Below are 18,372 nucleotides of genomic sequence, written 5' to 3'. Positions count from 1 at the left end.
TATAGCATGAGGCTATTCTTTTCATTTTTAGGAACTATAGAGTAAGCCCATATGGATACTTTGCTTAATTTCTAAACTGAAAACACTCTAATATGAGAACATTATTTCTCTCTTTCAAATGAAATGAATTTGTAGTTGGAAATATTCAGCTTTGTAGAATCAGTAAGGCTCTCAGACTACCAGCAAGCAAGTTAATTTTTGTTTGAATTGTTTAAGAACTACTTGAAGGTGAACGCTGTTGACATATGCTATTAAATAGAATCAAGAAGATAAGTGGTTGTGTTCCTGAGTTATTCAGGCAGTTATTTTTATTCTCTTGTATTGAGTCTATTTGCATTTATCTTGCTTGCCCAAATGGATTTGGAGGAATGCTGGTACATACTGATAGAAGGTATAACACTCAAAAAGGTATATCCAGTGGTTAGAAATACCATACCCCTTCTTCCTATACAACTTGTGTTAGGTCACTCTTTTCTATCACCTGTTCTCCATCTCTGAAATGAGAGAGCAACTTCCTGCTGTATAGCATACTAGATGTGTAAAAGGTTCTAAGATATTCTTAATACTTGAGGGTTAGTTATAGAAATGTTATAAACAGGTGAAGGTTGAAGATCCCTGGCTATTTTTCTGAGCTTAATCCTCCTAAGAAGCAGCATTATTCCTGAATTAAATTGATAACATTTAATTACAGTGACTGTTTAATAGTTTTCTTCATTTCCACCCATGCCAAGCTGCCTTGTCTCTACAAAACATCTGCCACTGTTACCTAACTTGCCGGGCAGAACACTTGCAGTCTGTAGTCTCTGCCTTGACTTAGCCCAGCAGGGAAGGTGCATAGATTCAGCAGAAAGACCTGCTGTTTCTTCTCCTTGCTGCTCTGTTTCTTGTTTCGGAGGCTTTCTCTTGAACTATTATCTGATGTTTCCTTTCTCAGAGAAACTGTGGAATTTCTGGAGTCCTTGTCCTATTTTGTGACCTTATGGCATCAGTGGAGAGCCCTTACAGACAGCATGGCTTTTGCCATGTCAGGTCCCAAAATCTTTCATTAAGTTAGTGGACATTTTGCTGTTTCATTCATATTTAGACATGCAAAAGCCATTCACAAGTGTATTCATTATAGGACTTATTTATTGAACACTGTGTGATAACCATGACCAAAGCATAGCTGTGCAAATCCCAACTACTTCCTGCTTGACCATTTTAATTTCTCTTGGATCTGACCAGCATCCCTGTTCCTGCTCTAGATATTGATGAATGCTCCACTGGCAGAGCTGTCTGCTCTTTCAATCGCAGGTGTGTCAACACATTTGGAAGCTACTACTGCAAGTGCCAGCTTGGTTATGAACTGAAATACATCAGTGGCCATTTTGACTGTGTAGGTAAGATTTAGGAAGTGAAATTTATTTTTCCATTTTCATTTCTTTCGTTCCCACATAAATGCAACTTTCCTGTCATTATCTGTTGTATATTGGCCAAGTCTAGAAATGCTACCTTAGTAATGTCGCTAAGAACAGTTTTTATGACTCTTGGAGTTTTTGCCTTGGCTTTCTCTGTAGCTTTATTAAAAACCTGATCACTGGTACTTGCAAATTACATTTCCTCCTTGTACTAAGTCATCTTTAAGCCCTTGCAAATGACGTACAAAAGAGTGTTGTTTGTTAACAACAATTGACAAACTCCAAGAAAGTGCTGGTTTACTTGACCTACGTTATGCCTGGAATCAATCAGTTGCTAAAAATGAGGCAATCTGGGTAAAATGCTAATGGTGCAAATGTTTGTACAATGACTTGACTCCCTCATATGGGAGAAGTCAGAAACATGTTTGTGATGTAGCAAAATAGTGATAAAGGAGAACAAAGTCAGTTACTCTTTGTGTTTGTACCTCTTGTTGTCAGCTAAACATAGTATTTTCTACTGAAACTCGAATTGTATCTTTTTCATGCAGCATCATATGTATGCCTCAAACATTAGAGGGAGAGAGAAGATTACAAGATCTTGGCCTGTCCATTGTTAGTTTCAATTTCATTTCTAAAGTGAATGAATGGGTGAATTATTTTCATTGATATTGCACATTTTGTGGTGCATTTTATTAACAGAATACAGTGTACAACCTACAGTTGGAATCCTGTTCTAATTCAAAATACAGCAGCATTCACTTTGCCTCTACTGGGATGCTTTGCATAAGCCTATAACTGTACGACTGGAGCTGAAACTAAGCATTTTCTGTTAGTGTTAATTCTTCTGCCTTCGATGGCCTCTGGACCATCTTAGCACTAGTAACTCTAGTGCTTACAGTACAGCTACAAGCAGGCTGTCATGAAGCTTGAGTGTCAGCAGAGTTTTCACTAAGGCACTCCTGTCTTTCCCTAGATGTAAATGAATGTGTTACAACCGCACACAGGTGTAACCTCCACGCAGAGTGCCTCAACACAGAGGGATCCTTCAAATGCAAATGTAATCAGGGCTACCGAGGAAATGGATTTGATTGTGCTGGTGAGTACCTCTGGATGCCAGAAACAGTTCTATCTTCTTTTTCTGCAGTAATTTATAGTTACAAGGAGTTTTCTAGGAAAGACCATGCTGAAAAGTGCTGTAATAGCACCAAAGCAAACCTCTCCATGAAATCATATATTCATTATATGTCATTGTCTAGTTAGTACAAGTATTATTAGCTCAAATAAACTTTGCCCATGAATCCCCATAGTATCACTTGAAATCTCAAGTAGAACAGAGAAGAGGGTTGTCCCTAAAGAAACGGGGAAAATAGCTTTAAACATTAACTATTGATTTAAATTTTCACAGCTAGCTTCTTGGAGGGCTGCTAAATTCCTTCCAGAAGAGATTCAAGGTAACTTAGAAATGAAGTGAGAGAAAGGAAGAAAGCCATGACTTGTGTGCTAAATAATTTTCGCTTAAAATTTCGCCTCTTCCTAATGAATATTAAAGACTTCCTTTAAAGATGTCATTGTCTGTTTCTAACTGCTTGTGACCCTTCAAGAAGAAAGATGGAAAAGGCTGCCTTTTATGTTTAAATGAATCTTTTTACTTAGTATCTTTGCTTAATGAAATCTATATAATATATAAATCTCTTCTTCCTTTTTTTTCACCCCCAAGTAATCCATGATCAGATATGTATTATTACTATCCATGAACTCTGGTGTCCTGTTAGTCTCTGCATTATTCATGTTCCAATTCTCATCATAATGGTAGTAGAAACCTCCAGTATTACATCAGTGTTGACACTTGCAGCATTTGGAATACACTTTATCTGCATGAGAGTTTATCGATCCTAATCCTTTCTGCATTTAATTTTAAATACCCTCTCTCTGTATTGGCATTGGTTTGAAATCAATGGTTCTGACTCCAAAGGTGTTTGTATCCTTCAGCTCTCAGATCTGAGTTATTTTACCTCTTTTTTTAATATACTTCTGTAAGAATGTATTTGGCATAGATTTTGGGGTGGTTTTTTGTTTTTGTTTTTGGTTTGTTTGTTTGTGTTTTGTTTTTTTGTTTGTTTGTTTTTGTTTTGTTTTGTTTTGTTTTGTTTTTTTGGATAGATTAAGAATTTGGTAGTGCTTTGCTAAAACTGTTTACATGCATACATACGTATGTGTATATATATAAGATATATGCTGCATAAGTATGTGAATGTATGTATGTGTTTTCTCCTGTGGTATACTCCAGGAACACATTGCGTTCTTGCTGGCGTAAAAGTTTTAGCTGTTTATTCTTCATGGTTTTGTTACAATGCCTCCTAGCAGTCATGCCTTGGTGCAACCCTAATGCAGTCATTAAATGTTCCACATTTTCTTTAGAGTTATGCAAATACAACTTTTAAAACTCAAAATTAATCTAAGATCTGAGTGTGTGTTACACTGTGTGTTACTGAAAGGCTTAACTTGGACCTCAGCAAAGCTGTTTGGAAGGTTTGCCACTCTCAAATTCCAGTTACGTGCCAGTTTGCTTGCCAGACTACATCCCTTGTGATTTATCACTGCAACTGACTACTACAAAAGAAAGACACGATGAGGCTTGAGACCTGGGTGAATATCATGACTAGTTGATAATACACATCTTGATTTGGTTCTTTTAAAACAAATTGCATCATCAATAAATGTTGAGCAAATATATCTCTGGGCAAAAGGGCTTGCATTATTCTGCTTTTTTGTTTTTAATGGGAAGCTGAAAATTTCAAAGGAAAATCTCCTAGTTATTATTTCCTCAAGCAGAAACAGTGCAAGAGGAATGCTTGCTTAAATGTGAACAAAGGAAATATTTTGCTTGTGGAAAGGCTATCACACAGTTTTTAGTGTCTGGCTCTATTTAAAAAAAAATGCTGAAGATGGAGTATTCCATTTTTTTCACTGGCATTTCTATTAAATTTTTCACTCTCTACACACTTCTTCATGTCCTATTTCCCATTACTGTATCCATTTGTTGTTTAGAAGAGGAAAAGGCATTGCATTTGTGAACTTAGGACACGCTAAATAGAAAATGAATGTAACACAGGAAAGGATAGAGGAATAAGACAGCAATGAGAAATCAGAGCCATTGGCAGAAAGTCAAAAAGCAAGGGACCAACTACAAAGAAGAATACAGCAATAGAGTGAAGTCAGTGGTATGCTTTTCATACACGTGAAAAGCAGCAATGCTAAAAGGAGACTGGATTCTCAGGTGGTAGTTCCCACAAAAACACTGCCGTTCTCTGAGGGAGCAGTTGAGTTGATTTTGGACATTTCAATGGTTCATTTATATTAGAAAAAAAAAGTGAGCAGTGAAACAGAGAGGGGCAAGATCAGTTTTATTGGGGCAAATGTTTGTTCAAATAGTGACAAAAACACCAATCAGATACAGAATTCTACACTGAAATGAGAAGTTTTCTCCATGTTATAAAACAGTTGTGGAAAATCTTTGTCTTCACTGAAGTTAGAGGAGGTTTTGCTGCTGGGTTTGATAGACTGAAAACACTGTCCTCAAAATGTGGGGGATCGAGGCTGTGATGGAGACTACAGCTTCTGCAGCCAATTCCAGCTCCCAGCAGATGTGCCTGGGGTTCTGCTGCACATAAAAGAAGGGCTTCTCAAATATGCCCTCAGTTCTGTGTATAATTATTCCCATGGGTTCACAGTCTCATTTCTACAAGGAACCATTAGTTTTTCATAGCAATTGTCTGAAGTACATAAGGAACCGGTTACCATGGCAGCAGCGTTAACATTTTATAACAAATGAAAAACATTTTAATATATAGCTTAGTTTTCAGGCTATGACATGAGAGGAACTAAGCACACTTTTTATAATGAAATGTCTATGACCATATCAGGATGTGTGAGAATCGTTACCGGATAATGTAATAAGTGAGATGATGTCAGATTCATCTTTGTACAGAAGGTGGGGGGTATTTATGCAATTTATATATCAACATGCTAACTCAGCAGAAAGCTGCTGAGACATCAGGCTGCAATCAGCGCTGCTAGTCTGAATGTGACCTGAGGTTGTTCAGGCATCCTTTTATGCATTCAGTGTTCAGATAGATGTGAAATGTTGGACGCTATTTCTGAACTGTCTCAAGCAGACGTTTCATTTGAGAATTTATAGAAGTGCAGACTTTCCAATGCTTCCTAAAAGGATCCTAGCCATTTCCACATTTGGCCTCTATCTTGCTGCAATCTGTTGCTTTTCTCAGGTTCATATGCTTCCTGATTTCCTATTGTGAATTGAAAAACCACATTTCCCTCACCATATGCTTCAATGTGTATTCCAGCTTTTATTTAAGAATAGGGTCCCAGAAGGTTCCATAAGCAATTAAGATTCCTGGGGAAACATGAACCTATTTTTAATTCACTTTTCTTATAGGAAGCTGCAAAATAACAGGAAAATGCAGAACTAGCTGAAAGCCTTCACCCTTCAGGCACTGCTCTTAAAACATTAACAATGGCACTCCTTTTAATGCCCTGCTGCAGACAGAGGTTTCTGTTCTTTGTTATGCTTTGCTTTGCTAGATATCTAAATGGCACTACAAAGCCACAGTGACTCTCTTTGTCCCTTTCATATTACTCAGGTTCCAGTTTTGTTCTCAGGGTAAACTCTAAAACCCATTTATGATTCTGTTTTCCTGTTAACTTGCCAGTTCTGAGAAAAGTTTGGGTTAGAATTGTGCAGTTTCAAAGTTTGAAAAGCCCTTCTAGTCATTTTACTTGTCAGGCCCTTTTGATTCAATTAAATATGGACTCAAATGCTGCTGTCATCCCTTGACGTGTAATACTTAAGATGATGATGCTTAGAAGACCATAATAGTCTAGAATCTCTCTATTAAACTATATATATTAAGAATGTCTTGGGTTTCTCTGAAAGATATATCCTTCACTACAAGCTCTAGAACTTTTTAGATTAAATTCTGAAACTGTTGATTTAATCTGTAATCACATCCGCAGTCCCTCCAGATGCCCTATATGGTTGTCTGTATCACTCATCCCCTCTCCCACTTTTGTACACAGAAGCTACAGAGGCGGCTACAAAAGAACTTGTAAGGCAGTCTCCAGGCTTATCACTTACTAGGTCTTCAAATCTGTTGCTAGGTGCAAGGTGAAAGCAGTGCAGTGTCTGTGTGGGCAGAGTAAGCCATCTCCTGTTGCAACCCTCCTGCACTCAGAGCCCTTCTCAACATCAGCTGCAGTCACAAGGCACGTGTGAGGAAAACAGATTACTGCCTGACCTTCTCCTGTACCATCCCCAGAGCATTTCCCTTCACACAGTACAGCATAGAGACAGGAGGTGGGCATCTGTTCTCTATATTTTTTCCAACTCAGCTTTCACGACTTAGTCATTAGACATCTTATACTATCTGTCTATGGTCTTATAGTCCTACACAGCAATAGATGTTAGATTTATTTCTAGTCCTCAGCCACCATTTGCCTTTGTTTTTCCACCTCTTACTGTAATTCCTATTGATTCAAAGAAATAAAACACCTTTGGAAGCTGAGATATTTTTCATACAGTCTGTATTTATAGACAGGAGGTCTCGATCTGCTTTCTTCCCATCAGAAGGTGCATAAAGAGGAGCTGGGATGAAATGCATCACATTTCTTTTCAGTTTCTAAAAGCCTCTGTGTAGTCACAGAGATGCATAAATGCACAAATGTGTGTGAGAAATACCTGTCTATTTATGTAAAAGCAGTGGCACAAAGGATCCTGAGATACTTCTGCCTCAGCTGTGGTATCTCAGCAATGCTTGTATTCATACAAATACACGGACTGTGGTTTCTGCAGGACAGACTGAGTTTTAGGTATCCTATCCCTAGACTGTTTTGTTCTTACTGCAATTTATGGATAGACATAAAAAGCCTTAAATCCACACCACAGTCTATTCTTTAGCTGAATACAGATTAGAAGGATACTCATAATATATCCTGAACTATGATTGGTGTCTGGTCCCTCATTGTCCAGGATATAAAATACGAACATGGAGATTTTGTTATTTCCACCAAACAAGACTGAAAGCGTGTGGGGATTATACACTTTCATCCCTATATTTTGTCACACCTGTCAGTTGATTTTCTACACTGCTTAGTTTTGCACATACAAGAAGATTGCTTTTCTGACATCACAGAGATTATTATGTTAAGCTGTAAGAATTTTTCATTTCACTGGGAAGAGTTCAAAGTAGGAACTGAAGGCAGATGTTCAGGTTGCCAAGCAGTCAGCCTGGCGTGAAAACTTCCATAGCCTGTTTATCAACAGCCTGCAGTTTCTTGTTACTGATTGTCAAGAGGAAATTAGTTTGGAATGAGTTCTTCCTGATAATTTTTATTGCTGTGTTCTGAGGTTAGGCTCAGAAAACCACAGCAGTTAAATTGCATATAACCTTGAGAACCTCCAAGGGCTCACTTAGTGAAGTATTGGTAGAGTCAACTTGCAACTGTCTGGCAAGCAAGGCTACGAGTTTTATTCAAAGGACAAGAAAAACAAAATGTTCAGTTTTTATTTATTTCATGTTTTATTGACAGTCATTTATTTTATGCCTCCAACTGCAGTCTCAGAGAATCTCAGAAAATCCGAATGATCCAGTGAATTAACCAAGAGTCTGATTGTACTGGCATACTGAGTAGAAAATGTAGCTACCAATTGCTTTAAATAAAATCTGACCAATTCACTTTGATTAGGGTTATATTATCTGGGAATTCATATCAGTTCTGGGATTTTTCCTCTTTTCCTACTAGACTACAGCTTTGTTTCATTAAGTGGTGTTTTCTCTTCTTTCCTCTTTACTTGTGTGAAAAGAAACATACAGAAAAAAGTAACAGTGAATCATAGATTATCCCAAGCTGGAAGAGACCCACAATGATCATTGAGTGAAACTCCTGGCTCCACACGGGACCACCCAAAAGGAGCCCTTTGCACTGCTTCTGGGTTTCATTGCTGCTGGAAAATGAATTCTGGCTCCCTGCATCAATGGAATTGTATCTTCAAATGGGTTTCTATTAAAAATAGTCCCTCATTCAAGCATCCCAGTATAGTTTGATGATTGTAAAGAGAATAATTGAATTTGAAAAGAAACAAAAGGCTTTTGTCTTGAGACACAGTATGTTGAGAAGAAAAGCATAATGTGAAAATCATGGCTGCTAAGTAAATAGAAAAATATCCTCTTATCGCTAAGTGTTTTGAAGTTTTCTGTCTGGTTGTAGACGATATTTGATTTCATTATGCTCAATTATGGACCAAAAAATGGGGAAAACCCACACATTCAGATTTATGTCTTTTGTTTTACAGATTCGAACAATCTTAGTTGACTTTTACTCCACTCTAAGTTTTTCGGTTCTGACCCATGTGTTTCTGAGCAGGATCAGAAGTTTCAAGCTACCACAAGGCTGGATATCCTTTTAGTACTTGTCAATCAAGAGGAATCATAAAATAGTTAAAATCTTAGGAAACTTTACGTTCTAGTCCAACTTGAAATTTCAAGATAATACTTTGGACTTCTTGGGTACCTCTCTGAAGTTTTAGTGTTTTATCCTTTAGAACTAAATGAAATATGATGTATTGGCTTGATATATGTCCCCTCAAAATATGCTTTATTTCAGTGTTATTCAGCCTGTAGTGAAAGGGATGTTAGGGCAGAGTTCACAAAAGATATCTAAGGAAAATTCTCACCACTAGTGGGCTGACATTTGTTTTGTAGGGAATCACATTGTGGACAATTTTTAGTAGTCCACAAAATGATGGAAGTTATATTTTCCTCCAAGCTCTTGTGTATAAATGTTGAATACAAGGAGCTGTGTGGCCTATGTTACTCAAGAGGCCAAATGAGGTTGTAAGAGAGGGTCAGTTTTGTGTTTTCACTATAGCTCACGATAAATTCTTTACTAGGAGAGCGGTGAGGTTCTGGCACAGCTGCCCAGGGAATCTGCGGATGCCCCATCCCTGGAGGCACTCAAGGCCAGGTTGGATGGGGCTATGAGCAACCCAGTCTAATGGATCAGAGGAACTAGAATTAAATGGTCTTTAAAGCTCTTTTCCAAACCATACCATTTTGTGCTTCTTCAATTCTAAATCAGAAAGCTGTCTGTACAGCAGAGGTAAAGGCATACATTGTACAGTATAGAGGTGAACTTATGTCTCGTGGTAGAGAATTTAGGTGTATGAGTCTCTGGGTATTATCAAGAGCATTTATAAACATTTTTGCTGAATGATTCATTACGTGAATATTTACTATTTTCTTCTGGTTTCTAGCTGTCCCTGAAAAATCAGTGAAGGAAATTCCAAGAATCCCCGGAACAGCTAAGGACACAATTAAGAAACTTCTTGCACATAAAAGCAGTGTGACAAAGCATAAAGCAATCAAGAATGTGATCCCAGAAGCAGCCATGACACCAGCTTCTAAGACCTACTTGCAGTCACTGGACTATGAAGGCGGTTTTGATCTTGGTGGGAGTTACACTGTGGGAGAGAAAAAAACTGAAGTTTCCATAGGAGAGGAAGTTGATGACACAAGTGAGGAAGAGAAGGAAGATTATGAAAATCAGATTGACCATGAGCAAAGCCTGAGAGGAGATGTCTTCTGTAAGTTTCTCAATGTTTATGCTAGTTTCAGTTTAAGTATATATATAAACATGAACAAAACAGTCACCAGACATTATAGCTGTTCTATCTTAATTTACTTGTAGAAACTGAATATCAATCTAGTATACCTACTGTGGGATTAAAACTAGCAAATCTGCCTTTTAGAGGAAACTGTCTGCAGTCAGTGTTGACAGAAGAGAGTGTGTCATCCTGGCAGGCATTCTACTCTGCCAGCTGTTCTTTCACAGCAGCTTACATACAGCTTTTCCCCATTTCTTCACAGAAACTCCAACAAAACAGGATATTTTGCTGTTTCATTATGCTTAAGACAAGAACTAGCTTTGATTTGTGATAGACATATTCATCACTCAAATAGTGTGTATTGTTCATAGGAAGAACATACACTTTGGTGTCTTTGTGTTTCAAATAATACAAAACATACAATATGTGCCACTTTTTTTTTGGTGTCATTCTATCAGAAAAATAATGTTGTGAATCACAGAGGTTTTTTATCTCTTTTGTTTAGATGAGAGAGGTTATCTGAATGGGCGTTCTCACTCTCTGATGGTATTTGAGCATGCATCCTATGTATCTCTCTTAATATCTGACATTAGCCACTTATCAGGAAGACTGACATATGTTCTCAGTTGGATTTCATGTTTCCTTTTAATTGCTATTTTGTATGATATTCTTCTTATGATAGAAGAAGAGTATTTTATTACCACAAAGCTGGCCAAAATTTGGTGCAGGAATACAGGTGAAATATGTATCCTCAGAAATACTCCTAATTTGATAGATGGGCCTCAGGCAATCCCCTGATTAGCAGGTCAGCCTATATAATTCTATTATTTTTTTCTGTTCTTTCAACATTGCATTTCATCATAGTACCAAAAACAGTGCTATCTAGTGTGATGAGACCTGCATCCTGACCTCCAGGCTGTACTCAATCTTGATGTCTTATGAAAGATTTCTGGCTGATGGTGCCATGACTCCAAATCTGATGATCCTATACCCAGGGCACCACTCTTGCTCTGGCCATCCACACCACATACCCCCTACCTCCTTACCCAGCCTTCCACTCTTGGCAAGCTTATGCAGCTTTCTATCCAGCTTCTAAGGATCCTTTCATAAATAATTTCCCCCCAAAAGGTAGCAGGGGCAGAAGATGAAGTCAAGTTGCTGAAGTTTTCACTGGATGGCAAGCTACCCTTGGACCAGCCTCATCATACTGGTACTGCCAAATGCATGTGAGAGTTTCAGACAAAAGAATTAGGTGTCTTACCTCCATTGTCTCACAAGAAGCAATAAAGCCTGGGTCTTATATTGTTATTGTAATATTGTTATAAGTTACTGATGCTTTTATTCAGTACTCGGTGCCATAAAGGAATGTGGGCTATTTCACTTCCTCAGGAAAAGCAGCCTGATGAAAATATCATCAAGTCAGCCCTTGTATCTCTTTCTGCCTTTCTGTGATAGATGGATTGGTGGGCTGAGGGAAGCAACTCAGACATTACATACTTGGAAAGTCCAGGAAAAATTACCAGACATTGGAAACCTGAGTATGGTTTGATATTTTTTTCTAGGTATTTTTTGAATACTTGCTGCCACACTGTGAGCAATGGATTCATTTCCAAGTTGCCAATGTGACTGAAGACACGTCAGGAAAATCCTTTGTCCACAGCATAAATAAAGTCAAAATAATACACAAGAGAGTTCTGTGATGATGTTTGATGTGGTTCCTTCTCAAGGACTTTTTCAACCAAGTCAGGATATTTGAAACAACTATGAAATAGCCTTTACAATCAACAGCACTGGCTGTTGCTGTTAGTGCTCGAAAATACTAAGCATTGTGTTTTATCTGTTTGTTTTTGTTTTTTTTTTTCCCTCTGCTCTCTTTGTTCTAGTCATATTTGACTGGAATTTAACATTAGTAATATAAGGGATTTGTTTGCTGAATGTGCCAGTGAGATGTTATTCTGCTGGGGAGCTGTGGAAGAAGATCGATGTGCTTCTTCATACAGGGACACTACCGTGTCCCAGGAGTAGTTTCATTAAGTATATGGACTTTGTTTTATTTATGGCTTATTTATGTTTTGATCCCCACTATGTGCATAACTTAACATGTTTTTCCATTTCCATTTTTCTTCCAAGTTGGTTTGTGCTTATTAACTGTTTCCTTCCCTTTTAAATTTCCTTGAGCTACACTTGATCCTCATTATTGTACTTAAGTGTAGACGATCCATCCACTTAACTGGTTGAACATTTGGCTTTAAAATGACTTTCATTGTTAACGTTATTGAATGTTCTCTGGAGTATGAGATTATCTCAAATTTACAGCTGGTAATTTTACTCATCCTTTTTTCTTCTTCCTCTGCTGCTTTCTATTCAGCAACAATTCCCTTACTACCACATTAAGTTCCCCTGTGTAATCCGCTGAAGTGCTCATTCTGCATCTGCCTTTTCTATTATTAATATCAGTATTGTTTGTCTTCCAGGAAAAGGAGCCAATTAGGAAAAATTGATAGGTCATGTTTTTTCAGAGATCCTAATTATTATTTTTAAATGTATGCACTATTTTATCACAGTCCCTTTACTACATCTAAAATATATGGGCAGACACAGAACTGCCATGGGGAAAAAAGGAATTAAGAGATGAAGATTTAAATTATTAAACTAGGCCATATAAAATAGGTTGTTTATGAGAAATATTCATCCTAGTCTTTAAAAAATGCAGTAGTTTAAGATAGCAAAAATAAAGCCCTCAACGCTGAAGAAATGTCAAAATTACTTAGTTGTTAAAGCTTACTTTTCCTCCTTATCTTCTTATGCCTTGTGATACATTCCTTAATGGATTTTAATAAGTATTTTCCATGGGGTCTTTGCCTTGTTCAGTGTGAAGGAAGGATCTGTCCTGCAATGCAGGGGGTGGTTCAATATACAGAGCTGTGTGTTATTGATCACAAAAGTCTCAGATGCACAGAAAATGAGGCATGAACTGCAGGGAATGGGAGAAAAAATTGTTGTTTCAGGTTCTGAGTTGTGTTTATTCCTTTCCTTATTTTCTGTGTGGTGTGGGATCCTGAGGTCTGATTTCCAGAAGTGATAAACACCCTCAACTACAGCTGTTAATTCAGTAGGAACTGCTTTTATGCAGTGATATGAAATGCAATGGGCGTTGAAATGTCAAGTCCAGATTTCATATTCTGGATATACACACCATGGTGCATGAACAAAATAACTACTGGACTCACTAAGAGTGACATCGAAATTAATACATTAATATTTGTAAAGCACAAACATATAGTCTAGCCAGCTGTGTTAACTTCCAAGCTCCTTCCTTTGGTAGCACCAAGGTGGTAATAAAGTTTTGACTTCCTTATATATTCAGCAATAATATAAGTAGACTGCTTTATGCATTCTAGACTCTTAATTCTGAGCAAGAAAACTCTCCGTTAATCAAGATGTTCGCTTTTAATATCATTCTTTTCTGATAATTAGACCACTGTGTGAGCAAATAATGCTCAGGTTGCAGCTCAGTCCACAGTTATAGATAAAAAGCTCCAAAGATGTTGGGCATCTGCCAGATGGAGTTCTTTCAGAGGAGGATGGTTAGCAGAAACGTAGCATATTCCTTTCAGTCTGATGGTGATCTATGGTGTATACAGGAAACCACTCTGCATTTTACTCTTTCTTCTATTCTGATGGATTTCTTTTACAGTGCCCACTCTAGTTTTGGGGGTGGAAATGGTTTGTTGGTTGTTTTTTAGAGTTTCTGTTTGTTTGCTTACAGTTTTCATTGAGAGAGCAGTGTCAGATATGCCACAGGTTTAGACACTGTGGGATTGTATGTGTGAGAATCACTGACAGTGAGTTGCTTCTCCCAGATATGGTGTTATTTCTACATGTAGACTAATTAGGCTACTTAGACAAAAACAAGCATAGGCGTTTTCCAGGGGATGGAAAAATTATAACAGTCATATCAAGAAACAAAAATACACCTCAATCCCTACAGTTAACTCCTTAAAACACGTGGGTGCCTGTATTCTGCTGCATAGCTGTTCTTCTAGTACTGTTGTCTCAGGAAGAGCTCATTCTTATGCTGCTGGTGATTTATAAGAAATACAGACCCACTACCAGGAATACAAGAAGAAATTAAAGCTTTAAGGATAGCAGATGCATTAGTGCAGACAACTAGAAAATAACTTTCAAGCTATAATCCAAGTCGTATTTTTTCAGACAAAATGATATTTCCAGGAGTATAAAATACAGTATATGTAATTTTAAATGCAGTAGCTGGCAAAGTAGAAAGGTGGAACCAAGTGCACATAAAGGAAAATCTATCCGTGTTTTTAGTAAGGTCCTTTAGCACACAATTCACTCAGCAATGGTGTTCTTTTTCCAAAGCATGCCTGTCAAATAGTGCTCCACAGATCTATTCTACTCACTGGGTTTGTGGGTATTTTGTTTTAACTTTGGGTCCTTTAGTGTAGTATCTTTTCCAGATGTGCTCCTGCAGACTTTCTGTTGCTTTTGTGATTTCTTTATCCCTTATTTTACTTCTAGACTGACTTGAGAATCTATATAAATGATACTTTGCAGGTGGACCTGTGCTTACTCCAAGCAATCTGAGTGCAAGCCAGCTCCAAACAAGAAGCAACAAGTAGTCCAAGTTGGTGAACTGGTAAATTGGTTGTATTTGGTTATATAGCTACCTCCGAAGACTAGGGTATTAGTTCTCTTTGCCACTAATTTCTGCCTGTAAGATCAACGCATCTTACCTCATAAGAGTGTACTGATGGTACCAGCCCTTAAGCACCTTGAAGCAAAGAATTGTATATATAATGGCAGATAATATAATAGTTAGTGCTACAGATATGCAGGTGTGTGGATGCCAATACTGCAGAAATAAGGGGTCAACTCTGCTACACCAGAAGTGGCCCTTATGTGAGCTTTTCTTGGAGACTGTATTATTAAGGATCAAGAGATTGAAGGTCTGTATTTCTGCAAGTACCACTGGATAGCAGAAGAGATGAAAAGAGTAAGTCTGACTCCTGCCTAATACTTAGGAGGGATCGGACTTTGGATTCTGGTTATGTCCAGTGATGGCTCAGTGTTAAATGTAGGCACCTTCCAAGAAGTAAGGATTCTTGTCAGCCCTTCTGTAAGCTGAAGCATAGAGTTTCTCATAATTCACTAGTGGTAACTTCCAGTAAGTGGAGAACCTGGCTGTAATGTCTGACACTGAAAGCAAAAAATAGATTTGGATACAAAATTTGACCTTTCTTTGTACGTGATGGTTATTCACTGGAAGCATTTGCAGCATAGCTACACCTGCATGTGTATCTCTCAAGTGTAATTCAGTAACTCTGTAAATAAATCTTCCTGGCAGCTGCTATCTTCTATTAAATTTCTCCACATCTCAAGATCTTTTCATATTTTAATAGCTTTCTTCAATTTGGCAAGGGTTTTCATAGCCTGAGCCTCTTTCACAAAATACGAGGCCAAGTTTATGGCATGATGCTGAACTTAACAACTAAACTCTATTTGCCTGTTCCTAAATGTGTATATGAAGACATAGATTAATTTGGAGAAAAATCTATTAATCTTTGCCTTAAGTAAGAATATTATCCAGGTGATGTAAGCAGTGTTCTGGGTGAGGAGAAGGCTGCAAGGGCAACAAGAGGGAACAAGCTCCTGGCAGTTCATCAGAAAGCTTGTAAGATCTCAGGAGTCTCCTTTCTTGGCTCAATCGGCCCCTGTGGAACAGCCTCCAGGGCCTCTTCATTGCTGTGTGTTTTCTCTGGTGTACGTAAAGAGCAACTTTTTGACAGTTTTGAAAGATGAGAAAAATTAAGAAATGGCATATTCTTTATGGTACTTAGAGGCTCTGGTTTGCAGTGGGTTGTAAACATGTTCTTAATATTGAGCACGTGCTTACAACCTCAAGCATGCTGGAGTATTTTTATGAGAATCTGTAGGTAAGTGGAACTCGTGAAACAAACAGGATTCTGAACTCTTGTTTGGAAAAAAAAACAACAAGAAGCATACATATGAAGTTCATGACTTTTAAAATACTTGGCATCTGCAACTTCCTAAAGGCATGACTAATACTGAGTAGGGAAATGTAGTTTTGATTTCCGTAGCTCCTACCACCTGGCACTGCTGAGGAGCTGCTGTCCACGTGGTGTGTCTGAAAAGTAAACTTCCTTATGCTGCGCTTTCGTAAATACTTTTTGTAAGCGGTAATCCAAAGGATCCTCCCTCTCTCCTCTAAAACGGGACATCTTATCTCTTCCTTTTTCATAGGGATATATATATATTGAAGGTATCATCTGCATATGCTTTTGCAAAGGATGGAGTCCTCCACTATTGAAAGCATGTCTTGCCATCACCTTGTTTGTGATTAGTTATTTACACAAACACCATATGAAGAATTTGAAACCATTGGCTTTTTTTTGCGTGCACTTCTCTAGTTACCACTTAGAGTAATACAAAAGAAGATTAACGACTGAACTTCAAAAGTACTTAGGCTCCCGGCTGACAGCCATGGGAAATAAGAGTTTGTAGCTCATCAGACCTAAGAGGTTTTGCCTTCCTCTGTCAGGCTGCTGCTAAAAAATAGCACTTCTTGCATAAATACTTCCTTTAGGCCAATACTGTAGAGAATGCACCTGACATTTATTACTGCTGTACTGACTCTTCCAGTTTGGCGCAGGACAGGTCAACTAGTTTTTACAAAAGAGATTTCTACAGAATTTTTACTAAACCTGATGATTGAAATGTGCGGCTGTGCTCGCCAGCTGTGGCAGGGAGGGTGAGGAAGAGCAGAGCGATTGCCGTGCCTTTCCTTCCCAACAGGAGGACGAGTCGATGAAGCCTGCATGTGCCCAGCTGAGCTGATGAGGCCTGCAAATGCCTCAGGAGATAGTACTGTTTCAGAAGAATAATATCCCAGAGTTCCCATTACAGCAGCACAGATAGCTTAGTGTGGGCCTTTGATTTATGGCTTTTACAAAGCCTCAGACATTACCCATGTTTTGAGCTTCCTGTTTGCTGCCAAGCATTCACATCGGTGTCTTCACCATCTCTTTCAGTTTGAATACTTCAACCAGTAGCTGAAATTTTGTAAGCAAGAAAACAGGCCATCATGCTGAAGGAAGAGCATGTGCAAAGCTCTTTGACTTTGTGAACCTTGCAGCTGAATTGCCTGCATCTTAGAAGGCACAGTGCTGAGGGAATTAGCAATTTGAACAAAGTTTTACTCTTCAGAGTTAGTATCTAACCAGGGTTAAGAAATTAAGTTTGATGGAGAAGTGAAAAACACATATATTGAATTACTTAAATGAATGATTGCAATTGGTATAGAGAAATAAAGCTCTGCTTTCTGTTCCTGTTATGATTTGGCTCTTGACAAGTTGTTTTCACCAGTTCCCCAGGGTAAAGAAGCAGCTGCCTTTGGCCCGCTCCTGGCACAAAGAAGAGTTTCGGTGACAAGACAAGAGCATGAAGGTAGATTCTTTTTTATTCTGCACTGTTTATTTTATCGCATATGGCATGTTTTATTAAGAACCTGGATCAGCCTTAGCTGAACCAGTTAAAGGTCTTTAACATACAACAAAAGGTTAGTGAGCATTTAGAGATGGCCAAATCATTTCACCAATTTCAACATGAAAACCTGGTTTCGTGTTCTTTTCAAAACATGTTAGCTCTTCCTAAGATGTGTGTGGAAAGCTCCCCAACGTGGAAATTTAATTTACAAGTGAATTTCTTTATTTTTTTTTTTTTCAGAAAAAAAATGAACTCATTTTGGCCATCTATAAAATTAAACCATGTATGAAAAATGTTGCATAGCTCACAATCATACCCCAATGCCCTTCAGCCATTTGTTATTGGATCTTGTCCTGGTTTCAGTTTCCCTTGACGTGACTGAGTAAATATTTATCCTGGATCTTTAACGGCCTGTCTATAAATTCATGATAGCTCCTAATTCATCAGTAAGTCCTGTGGATATCAGAGTAAGGTGATTCTTTGTTTCTTTATTCACATTAAAAATTGTTGTAAAATCAGTTGGCAGCATACAAGGCTCAAAACCAGTCAATTTATGCATACAAGTTAAACTTCGGCCATGACCTAGGAAACCACTCCATACATTTCCAAACAGAAAACTGCACTGCCTTCTGGTAACTATGACAGACTGCAGTGTACCTCAGGCCAGAGCAGAGAGTGTGTGAGCAGATCAGAGGGCACTTTCACCCTCTCTTCTGCTGGGAAACAGTTCTTCTGTAATGCAATAACTTGATTTTAAGTTGTGCAGCC

General features: G+C 38.1%; 1 protein-coding gene across 1 annotated transcript in view; it reads left to right on the top strand.

Annotated features, from left to right (window-relative positions):
* The window catches only part of EGFL6 (EGF like domain multiple 6), a 37,584-nt gene that overhangs the window by 14,712 nt on the left and 4,500 nt on the right, over positions 1-18,372 (top strand). Inside the window, exons 6-9 of the mRNA XM_072357511.1 lie at positions 1,245-1,379; positions 2,371-2,493; positions 9,727-10,056; positions 17,485-17,565. Of these exons, the coding sequence (XP_072213612.1) occupies positions 1,245-1,379; positions 2,371-2,493; positions 9,727-10,056; positions 17,485-17,565 (669 nt within the window). The remainder of the gene's footprint in view (positions 1-1,244; positions 1,380-2,370; positions 2,494-9,726; positions 10,057-17,484; positions 17,566-18,372) is intronic.

The sequence above is a fragment of the Excalfactoria chinensis genome, chromosome 1, assembly GCF_039878825.1.
Source record: "Excalfactoria chinensis isolate bCotChi1 chromosome 1, bCotChi1.hap2, whole genome shotgun sequence".
Classification (NCBI taxonomy): Eukaryota; Metazoa; Chordata; class Aves; order Galliformes; family Phasianidae; genus Excalfactoria; species Excalfactoria chinensis.
Note: the sequence above shows the minus strand (reverse complement) of the source record. Positions and strands in the feature narration are given on the sequence as shown.